General features: G+C 43.3%; 1 protein-coding gene across 2 annotated transcripts in view; it reads left to right on the top strand.

The window, feature by feature from the left end:
* The first annotated feature begins 2,594 nt into the window (after positions 1-2,594).
* The window catches only part of SUV39H2 (SUV39H2 histone lysine methyltransferase), a 71,459-nt gene continuing 61,448 nt past the window's right edge, over positions 2,595-12,605 (top strand). Inside the window, exon 1 of one of the 2 annotated variants that reach the window (XM_069765171.1) lies at positions 2,595-2,646. In XM_069765171.1, coding sequence (XP_069621272.1) covers positions 2,628-2,646 — 19 coding nt within the window. In that variant the 5' untranslated portion in view covers positions 2,595-2,627. The remainder of the gene's footprint in view (positions 2,647-12,605) is intronic. The other variant, XM_069765172.1, reaches the window with a different exon arrangement.

The raw sequence follows: 12,605 nt of genomic DNA, 5'->3' as shown, positions 1-12,605 counted from the left end.
GTAAATGGTATTATCATTTTTTTGACGAAATTCAGCAGGAGCTTGAAGAGCAACGTCACTGGGCCCGCCTCCACGCAGTAGAAACTTGCTGTGAGGTAAAAATTCAAAAATCACACCAAAATGGCGGGCGGAGTGTGTCACAGTACGGCACGTTTCTGATTGGTCGCTCGCAGCAGGCGGCAACCAATCAGACACTGGACACTGTTGACGTCACTTATCTCCGGACATTAGCTCCGGACATTAGCTCCGGACATTAGCTCCGGACAGGAAGTTGGCACAAATTGCAGGAAGTAGTATTCTAGGCAATTATATATTAGACTATCAGGTCATTCCGTGTGCTCTTAACCACCAGGTCCATTATTGTCCTAACCACCAAGTCATAACAGTTCACTGCAACATTAGAGATCATAGATAGACATCTTGGACTTTTGTGCATATATGTGCCCTCTCCTCATTATTATTGTTAGCTGCTCTGTGTATATATAAGCTTCTTCTTTTCCTACTTAGGCATATGACTCTATAGCTTCTATATATATGCGTTTGTATAGCAACATACTAGTATATGCTCTGACTGTTCTGCAGAGATATTTATGGAGTGGGCTATATTTGATAGGATATTTAAATAACATATAGGTGATTTACTACTACCTATCCTATCATTTTACAATTGTGTGGCTACTGTTTTAGGCATGTGTCTATGTATTACTTGACTTGGTATATTCCAGTATGCAGACAGTATTATTCTGTCACATGTATTTCCACTGGCTACTATGAGACTTGTTATAGTTTTTATCTATTTTTGTGATTTAATAAATATTGATATTTTTATTGGCATTCAAGCTTCCGATTGTTCTTTTTGATTGATCTTGCATTCATGGGAGTGCCTTCTTTAGTTAGGCCTATTATTTGGTTAATCCTCCTGCATATAGTATATACGTGTGTCATGTCCTCCTGTATATAGTATATACCTGTATGTCATCTCCTCCTGTATATAGTATATACCAGTGTCATCTCCTCCTGTATATAGTATATACCTGTGTGTCATATCCTCCTGTATATACCTGTATGTCATCTCCTCCTGTATATAGTATATACCTGTGTGTCATCTCCTCCTGTATATAGTATATACCTGTGTGTCATCTCTCCTGTATATAGTATATATCTGTGTGTCATCTCCCCTGTATATAGTATATACCTGTGTCATCTCCTCCTGTATTAGACCATGTTCACACGTTATTTGCTCAGTATTTTTACCTCAGTATTTGTAAGCTAAATTGGCAGCCTGATAAATCCCCAGCCAACAGGAAGCCCTCCCCCTTGGCAGTATATATTGGCTCATACATACACATAATAGACAGGTCATGTGACTGACAGCTGCCGTATTTCCCATATGGTACATTTGTTGCCTTTGTAGTTTGTCTTCTTATTAATCAGATTTTTATTTTTGAAGGATAATACCAGACTTGTGTGTTTTAGGGTGAGTTTCATGTGTCAAGTTGTGTGTGTTGAGTTGCATGTGGCGACATGCATGTAGCGACTTTTGTGAGATGAGTTTTGTGTGGTGACATGCGTGTAGCAACTTTTTGTGTGTCGAGTTGCATGTGACAGGTTAGTGTAGCAAGTTGTGTGCAGCAAGTTTTACGCATGGCGAGTTTTATGTGCAAGTTTTGTGTGAGGCAACTTTTGCATGTGTCGCAACTTTTGTGCATTTGGCAATTTTTCCGCATGTGGAAGTTTTGCGTGTGGCGAGTTTTCCATGAGGTGAGTTTTGCACTTGTGGCGAGTTTTGCGTGAGCCTAGTTTTTGCATGTGGCGAGTTTTGAGCGGCGACTTTTGTGTTTCGACTTTTATGTGGCGAGGTTGGTGTGTGTGGTGAAATGTGTGCTGAGGGTAATATGTGTTCAAGCACGTGGTAGTGTGTGGCGCATTTTGTGTGTGTGTTCATATCCCCGTGTGTGGTGAGTATCCCATGTCGGGGCCCCACCTTAGCAACTGTACGGTATATACTCTTTGGCGCCATCGCGCTCACTCTTTAAGTCCCCCTTGTTCACATCTGGCAGCTGTCAATTTGCCTCCACTTTACCTTTCACGTTTTCCTCATTGTGTAGATAGGGGCAAAATTGGTGAATTGGAACGCGCGGGGTTAAAAATTCGCATCACAACGTAGCCTATGACGCTCTCGGGGTCCAGACGTGTGACCGTGCAAAATTTTGTGGCTGTAGCTGCGACGGTGCAGATGCCAATCCCGGACATACACACACACACACACACATTCAGCTTTATATATTAGATGACCCCCTGCTGGGGCGTTAGCCGGGGTGTCCGTGTACAGCACTGAGGGGTCCTTAGCAGCGGCTGAGGTGAGGAGAGGACTCTGCACACAGTACAGCGGCCCCTCTGTTCTGTGCAGTGTGACTGTGAGTCAGTCTGTGTGACAACAGGAAACTATGTTGGCGGCAAAACAGTTCGTTCGAGTTAACCGCTCTGGCCGAAGAGCCCGCCCCCTGGTGATGTTGTGGAGGGTGAAGTACGACGGGATTGGCTGTAGTTGGGCGAGCTAGTAGCTACATGCAGAGTCTTGGGTCTGTGACGTCACGACAGGGCGCTGTGATTGGCGGCGGCACAAGATGGCCGCTACGTGTGGAGGTGAGTGGCGTTGCGTGGATTCGCTTTCTGTGATGACATAGACGCGCGGGATACAAATGGAAAAACATGAGCAGCTGCCGGGGCGTCACTGTCCGGCCATAGGCGCCGCTGTGCGGTGGCCGCAGCCGGGCCTCACTCATGTGTCCAGCTGTTTAGTATCTGCGCTGCTGCCCGGTGCTACATATTACATAGGAGCGGGGCGGTTATGGCAGTGCGCACGGTAACCGCGCACGGTGTAGGGTGGCGCAGCAGGGTCGGCACGGCTCGTGTCTTCCTGAGGGAGGGGAACAGCTGTGAGGGCAGCAGCTGACAGGTGCTTGGCACGGACCGGAGGGCACAGCCTCGCCCGCCTGTCACTGTGACCCACTGATCCTCTCACGCTGAGAGACGCGGTGCTGCCTCTGGGATCCGTCAACGGCAGCTCTAGAGTCACCTTTTCTATCAACTTTAACCCCTTCCTGATGCCTGTTTTCGTTTCCCTTTTATTTTTTGTCTTTTCCGTTCTCAAGAAGGAATTATTTTGTTTTTGTCTACAAAGCTGAAGCTGCATTTCTTGATTTGCTTAATATCGGTTTACATTGGTGTTTTTTCTTTAACCCCTCTACCCTGGAATGTGGATTGTTACAATTCTGACCACTGTTAGGTTACTAGGTGGTGGCCCGATTCTAACACATCGGGTATTCTAGAATATGCATGCATACCTCCCAACTTTTGAAGATGAGAAAGAGGGACAAATTAGCGGCGCGCCGCGGCAAATTTTAGGCCACGCCTCTGACCACACCCATTCATAATTAGTCACACCCATATCCACGTCCCAACCACACCCATTTAGCACTGCTGATCATACTGTTTCATATACAATAATTATAAACAAAAAAATATGGCCACACATGATGCTGCATACTGTATAATGACCGCACATGATGCTGCATACTGTATAATGGCCCCACATGATGCTCCATACTGTATAATGACCGCACATGATGCTCCATACTGTATAATGACCGCACATGATGCTCCATACTGTATAATGACCGCACATGATGCTGCATACTGTATAATGGCCACACATGATGCTCCATACTGTATAATGGCCACACATGATGCTGCATACTGTATAATGACCGCACATGATGCTCCATACTGTATAATGACCGCACATGAAGCTCCATACTGTATAATGACCGCACATGATGCTCCATACTGTATAATGACCGCACATGACGCTCCATACTGTATAATGACCGCACATGACGCTCCATACTGTATAATGACCGCACATGACGCTCCATACTGTATAATGACCGCACATGACGCTCCATACTGTATAATGACCGCACATGACGCTCCATACTGTATAATGACCCCACATGACGCTCCATACTGTATAATGACCGCACATGATGCTCCATACTGTATAATGACCGCACATGATGCTCCATACTGTATAATGACCGCACATGATGCTCCATACTGTATAATGACCGCACATGACGCTCCATACTGTATAATGACCGCACATGATGCTCCATACTGTATAATGACCGCACATGATGCTCCATACTGTATAATGACCGCACATGATGCTCCATACTGTATAATGACCGCACATGAAGCTCCATACTGTATAATGACCGCACATGACGCTCCATACTGTATAATGCCCGCACATGACGCTCCATACTGTATAATGCCCGCACATGACGCTCCATACTGTATAATGCCCGCACATGACGCTCCATACTGTATAATGCCCGCACATGACGCTCCATACTGTATAATGCCCGCACATGACGCTCCATACTGTATAATGACCGCACATGACGCTGCATACTGTATAATGACCGCACATGATGCTGCATACTGTATAATGACCGCACATGATGCTGCATACTGTATAATGACCTCACATGATGCTGCATACTGTATAATGACCGCACATGACGCTCCATACTGTATAATGAACGCACATGACGCTCCATACTGTATAATGACCTCACATGACGCTCCATACTGTATAATGCCTGCACATGATGCTCCATACTGTATAATGGCCGCACATGATGCTCCATACTGTATAACGGCCGCACATGACGCTCCATACTGTATAATGAACATACATGATGCTGCATACTGTATATTGGCCGCACATGATGCTCCATACTGTATAATGAACACACATGACGCTCCATACTGTATAATGAACACACATGACGCTCCATACTGTATAATGACCGCACATGACGCTCCATACTGTATAATGACCTCACATGATGCTCCATACTGTATAATGGCCACACATGACGCTCCATACTGTATAATGACCGCACATGACGCTCCATACTGTATAATGACCTCACATGATGCTCCATACTGTATAATGCCTGCACATGATGCTCCATACTGTATAATGGCCGCACATGACGCTCCATACTGTATAATGAACGCACATGACGCTCCATACTGTATAATGACCTCACATGATGCTCCATACTGTATAATGCCTGCACATGATGCTCCATACTGTATAACGGCCGCACATGATGCTCCATACTGTATAACGGCCGCACATGACGCTCCATACTGTATAATGAACATACATGATGCTGCATACTGTATATTGGCCGCACATGACGCTCCATACTGTATAATGAACACACATGACGCTCCATACTGTATAATGAACACACATGATGCTCCATACTGTATAATGACCGCACATGACGCTCCATACTGTATAATGACCTCACATGATGCTCCATACTGTATAATGGCCACACATGACGCTCCATACTGTATAATGACCGCACATGACGCTCCATACTGTATAATGACCTCACATGATGCTCCATACTGTATAATGCCTGCACATGATGCTCCATACTGTATAATGGCCGCACATGACGCTCCATACTGTATAATGAACGCACATGACGCTCCATACTGTATAATGACCTCACATGATGCTCCATACTGTATAATGCCTGCACATGATGCTCCATACTGTATAACGGCCGCACATGATGCTCCATACTGTATAACGGCCGCACATGACGCTCCATACTGTATAATGAACATACATGATGCTGCATACTGTATATTGGCCGCACATGATGCTCCATACTGTATAATGAACACACATGACGCTCCATACTGTATAATGAACACACATGATGCTCCATACTGTATAATGACCGCACATGACGCTCCATACTGTATAATGACCTCACATGATGCTCCATACTGTATAATGGCCACACATGACGCTCCATACTGTATAATGACCGCACATGACGCTCCATACTGTATAATGACCTCACATGATGCTCCATACTGTATAATGCCTGCACATGATGCTCCATACTGTATAATGGCCGCACATGATGCTCTATACTGTATAACGGCCGCACATGACGCTCCATACTGTATAATGAACATACATGATGCTGCATACTGTGTATTGGCCGCACATCATGCTCCATACTGTATAATGAACACACATGACGCTCCATACTGTATAATGAACACACATGATGCTCCATACTGTATAATGCCTGCACATGATGCTCCATACTGTACAACGACCGCACATGATGCTCCATACTGTATAATGAACATACATGATGCTCCATACTGTATAATGACCACACATGATGCTTCATACTGTATAATGAACACACATTGAATGAACACACATCCTTGCAGTGTGCGTGATGTGTGAAGTCACAAGTCTGCAGTCACACTGACTGCAGACTTGTTTTAGACCGAAAAAACCCTTTAATCTTCCCATACATCATATGTTGGGGGAAACTCAGTAGCCCCCCCCCCCACAATACACAAACTGGCAGCCAAGCCCATGTAGATCACTGTGGTTTATCCTGATGAAGTTGTTTACTTGGAAACACGTTGACTATTAACCCCTTAGTGACCGAGCCAAATTTTTGAAATCTGACCAGTGTCACTTTATGTGGTAATAACTCTGCAACGCTTCAACAAATCCCAGTGATTTTGAGATTGTTTTTTCGTGACACATTATACTTTATGATAATGGTAAATTTTGTTCAACATTTTTTGTGTTTATTTATAAAAAATATCAAAAATTTGAGAAAAATGTTAAAAAATTAGCAATTTTCTAAATTTGAATGATTATCCCTTTAATCCAGATAGTCATACAACAGCAAACCATTAATAAATAATATTTCCCACATGTCTGCTTTACATCAGCACCATTTGTAAAATGTTATTTTATTTTGTTAGCATTTTAGGAGGTTTAAAAATGTAGCAGCAATTTTTCATTTTTTCAAAGAAATTTACAAAATTTATTTTTTTAGGGACTTATCCATGTTTGAAGTGACTTTAGGGGTCCCATATATTGGGAAACCCACAAACGTGATACCATTTTAAAAACAGCACCCCTAAACATATTGAAAACTGCTGTCAGGTAGTTTATTAACCCTTCAGGTGCTTTACAGGAATTAATGCAAAGTGGTATGACAGAAATGAAAATGTGTATTTTTACCACCTAAATGTCTCTAACTTCTAAACAGATTACTATAGCCGTCAGACTCTAAGGCCACTATTTGGTCATGAATTGCCATGGCAAACATCAGGACCACACAATCATGATCTGAGGGCACCAATTGTGACAAAGAAGAAGCCCCCACACACTGTTAACCATTTATAATGATGTAGTCACTATTGACAGCAGCATCTAAGGGGTTAAACAGATTTAGATGGTGCAAATACTGATCGTGGCTGGTACAGCAAGTTGTCAGCTATAGTGTACAACCGACAGATGCTGGATTGTCATCTTTATGGGGAGGCTATTCTCTTATATCTCAGGTCAGTTAAAAGACGTATTGGCGGTCATTAAGGGGTTAAACTACATCTCTTTGAAATCTGGCCTTCTCCTTATTGATGGCAGTGCAGGTTAACCCATTCCTTTCCCGTTTTTTCTTTTAAAGGGAACCTGTCAGGTCCCCTGTGCCATCCAACCCAGTAGCATTCACCCATGTATGATTAACCCCCCATTCCCTAACCAGTCCTGTATAACGTAATACAGTTACATAAATGCTTTAAAAAAGCCTCTATAATGTCACCATTTCCTATGGTAATGAGGGCTTTGACGAGTCGATATGTTCAGTAAGTCGGTGTGTACGCTTCCCAGCTTCAGAGACGCACTGCGCATGACCAGAAGTTTAGAAGGTGGTTTCAGCGCAGTGTATGTCTCTGAAGCTGGGTAGCGTACACCCGGACACATTGATGCTGCCGATACGAGCGGTGCACATGTGTAAGATTTCCATGAGCTGCCGATGACACCGCTAGTGCAAATTATGTTATCGCACCCACAAAGACGCCATAATATGGATGGAGGGATGGCTAGTCTGGGGAACTAATGCCCTATCGACTAGTCAAAGCCCTCATTGCCATAGGAAATGGTGACATTATAGAGGCTTTTCTAAAGCGTTTATGTACCTGAATTACGTTATACAGGGCTGGTTAGGGAGGGGGTTAATCATACATAGGTGAATGGTGCTGCCGATACGAGCGGTGCACATGTGTAAGATTTCCATGAGCTGCCGATGACACCGCTAGTGCAAATTATGTTATCGCACCCATATCGCATCCATACTGTATAATGACCACACATGATGCTCCATACTGTATAATGGCCGCACATGATGCTCCATACTGTATAATGAACACACATGATGCTCCATACTGTATAATGCCTGCACATGATGCTCCATACTGTATAATGACCGCACATGATGCTCCATACTGTATAATGACCGCACATGACGCTCCATACTGTATAATGACCGCACATGATGCTCCATACTGTATAATGACCGCACATGATGCTCCATACTGTATAATGACCGCACATGATGCTCCATACTGTATAATGACCGCACATGAAGCTCCATACTGTATAATGACCGCACATGACGCTCCATACTGTATAATGCCCGCACATGACGCTCCATACTGTATAATGCCCGCACATGACGCTCCATACTGTATAATGCCCGCACATGACGCTCCATACTGTATAATGCCCGCACATGACGCTCCATACTGTATAATGCCCGCACATGACGCTCCATACTGTATAATGACCGCACATGACGCTGCATACTGTATAATGACCGCACATGATGCTGCATACTGTATAATGACCGCACATGATGCTGCATACTGTATAATGACCTCACATGATGCTGCATACTGTATAATGACCGCACATGACGCTCCATACTGTATAATGAACGCACATGACGCTCCATACTGTATAATGACCTCACATGACGCTCCATACTGTATAATGCCTGCACATGATGCTCCATACTGTATAATGGCCGCACATGATGCTCCATACTGTATAACGGCCGCACATGACGCTCCATACTGTATAATGAACATACATGATGCTGCATACTGTATATTGGCCGCACATGATGCTCCATACTGTATAATGAACACACATGACGCTCCATACTGTATAATGAACACACATGACGCTCCATACTGTATAATGACCGCACATGACGCTCCATACTGTATAATGACCTCACATGATGCTCCATACTGTATAATGGCCACACATGACGCTCCATACTGTATAATGACCGCACATGACGCTCCATACTGTATAATGACCTCACATGATGCTCCATACTGTATAATGCCTGCACATGATGCTCCATACTGTATAATGGCCGCACATGACGCTCCATACTGTATAATGAACGCACATGACGCTCCATACTGTATAATGACCTCACATGATGCTCCATACTGTATAATGCCTGCACATGATGCTCCATACTGTATAACGGCCGCACATGATGCTCCATACTGTATAACGGCCGCACATGACGCTCCATACTGTATAATGAACATACATGATGCTGCATACTGTATATTGGCCGCACATGACGCTCCATACTGTATAATGAACACACATGACGCTCCATACTGTATAATGAACACACATGATGCTCCATACTGTATAATGACCGCACATGACGCTCCATACTGTATAATGACCTCACATGATGCTCCATACTGTATAATGGCCACACATGACGCTCCATACTGTATAATGACCGCACATGACGCTCCATACTGTATAATGACCTCACATGATGCTCCATACTGTATAATGCCTGCACATGATGCTCCATACTGTATAATGGCCGCACATGACGCTCCATACTGTATAATGAACGCACATGACGCTCCATACTGTATAATGACCTCACATGATGCTCCATACTGTATAATGCCTGCACATGATGCTCCATACTGTATAACGGCCGCACATGATGCTCCATACTGTATAACGGCCGCACATGACGCTCCATACTGTATAATGAACATACATGATGCTGCATACTGTATATTGGCCGCACATGATGCTCCATACTGTATAATGAACACACATGACGCTCCATACTGTATAATGAACACACATGATGCTCCATACTGTATAATGACCGCACATGACGCTCCATACTGTATAATGACCTCACATGATGCTCCATACTGTATAATGGCCACACATGACGCTCCATACTGTATAATGACCGCACATGACGCTCCATACTGTATAATGACCTCACATGATGCTCCATACTGTATAATGCCTGCACATGATGCTCCATACTGTATAATGGCCGCACATGATGCTCTATACTGTATAACGGCCGCACATGACGCTCCATACTGTATAATGAACATACATGATGCTGCATACTGTGTATTGGCCGCACATCATGCTCCATACTGTATAATGAACACACATGACGCTCCATACTGTATAATGAACACACATGATGCTCCATACTGTATAATGCCTGCACATGATGCTCCATACTGTACAACGACCGCACATGATGCTCCATACTGTATAATGAACATACATGATGCTCCATACTGTATAATGACCACACATGATGCTTCATACTGTATAATGAACACACATTGAATGAACACACATCCTTGCAGTGTGCGTGATGTGTGAAGTCACAAGTCTGCAGTCACACTGACTGCAGACTTGTTTTAGACCGAAAAAACCCTTTAATCTTCCCATACATCATATGTTGGGGGAAACTCAGTAGCCCCCCCCCCCACAATACACAAACTGGCAGCCAAGCCCATGTAGATCACTGTGGTTTATCCTGATGAAGTTGTTTACTTGGAAACACGTTGACTATTAACCCCTTAGTGACCGAGCCAAATTTTTGAAATCTGACCAGTGTCACTTTATGTGGTAATAACTCTGCAACGCTTCAACAAATCCCAGTGATTTTGAGATTGTTTTTTCGTGACACATTATACTTTATGATAATGGTAAATTTTGTTCAACATTTTTTGTGTTTATTTATAAAAAATATCAAAAATTTGAGAAAAATGTTAAAAAATTAGCAATTTTCTAAATTTGAATGATTATCCCTTTAATCCAGATAGTCATACAACAGCAAACCATTAATAAATAATATTTCCCACATGTCTGCTTTACATCAGCACCATTTGTAAAATGTTATTTTATTTTGTTAGCATTTTAGGAGGTTTAAAAATGTAGCAGCAATTTTTCATTTTTTCAAAGAAATTTACAAAATTTATTTTTTTAGGGACTTATCCATGTTTGAAGTGACTTTAGGGGTCCCATATATTGGGAAACCCACAAACGTGATACCATTTTAAAAACAGCACCCCTAAACATATTGAAAACTGCTGTCAGGTAGTTTATTAACCCTTCAGGTGCTTTACAGGAATTAATGCAAAGTGGTATGACAGAAATGAAAATGTGTATTTTTACCACCTAAATGTCTCTAACTTCTAAACAGATTACTATAGCCGTCAGACTCTAAGGCCACTATTTGGTCATGAATTGCCATGGCAAACATCAGGACCACACAATCATGATCTGAGGGCACCAATTGTGACAAAGAAGAAGCCCCCACACACTGTTAACCATTTATAATGATGTAGTCACTATTGACAGCAGCATCTAAGGGGTTAAACAGATTTAGATGGTGCAAATACTGATCGTGGCTGGTACAGCAAGTTGTCAGCTATAGTGTACAACCGACAGATGCTGGATTGTCATCTTTATGGGGAGGCTATTCTCTTATATCTCAGGTCAGTTAAAAGACGTATTGGCGGTCATTAAGGGGTTAAACTACATCTCTTTGAAATCTGGCCTTCTCCTTATTGATGGCAGTGCAGGTTAACCCATTCCTTTCCCGTTTTTTCTTTTAAAGGGAACCTGTCAGGTCCCCTGTGCCATCCAACCCAGTAGCATTCACCCATGTATGATTAACCCCCCATTCCCTAACCAGTCCTGTATAACGTAATACAGTTACATAAATGCTTTAAAAAAGCCTCTATAATGTCACCATTTCCTATGGTAATGAGGGCTTTGACGAGTCGATATGTTCAGTAAGTCGGTGTGTACGCTTCCCAGCTTCAGAGACGCACTGCGCATGACCAGAAGTTTAGAAGGTGGTTTCAGCGCAGTGTATGTCTCTGAAGCTGGGTAGCGTACACCCGGACACATTGATGCTGCCGATACGAGCGGTGCACATGTGTAAGATTTCCATGAGCTGCCGATGACACCGCTAGTGCAAATTATGTTATCGCACCCACAAAGACGCCATAATATGGATGGAGGGATGGCTAGTCTGGGGAACTAATGCCCTATCGACTAGTCAAAGCCCTCATTGCCATAGGAAATGGTGACATTATAGAGGCTTTTCTAAAGCGTTTATGTACCTGAATTACGTTATACAGGGCTGGTTAGGGAGGGGGTTAATCATACATAGGTGAATGGTGCTGCCGATACGAGCGGTGCACATGTGTAAGATTTCCATGAGCTGCCGATGACACCGCTAGTGCAAATTATGTTATCGCACCCATATCGCATCCATACTGTATAATGACCACACATG

The sequence above is a fragment of the Ranitomeya imitator genome, chromosome 4, assembly GCF_032444005.1.
Source record: "Ranitomeya imitator isolate aRanImi1 chromosome 4, aRanImi1.pri, whole genome shotgun sequence".
Lineage (NCBI taxonomy): Eukaryota > Metazoa > Chordata > Amphibia > Anura > Dendrobatidae > Ranitomeya > Ranitomeya imitator.
Note: the sequence above shows the minus strand (reverse complement) of the source record. Positions and strands in the feature narration are given on the sequence as shown.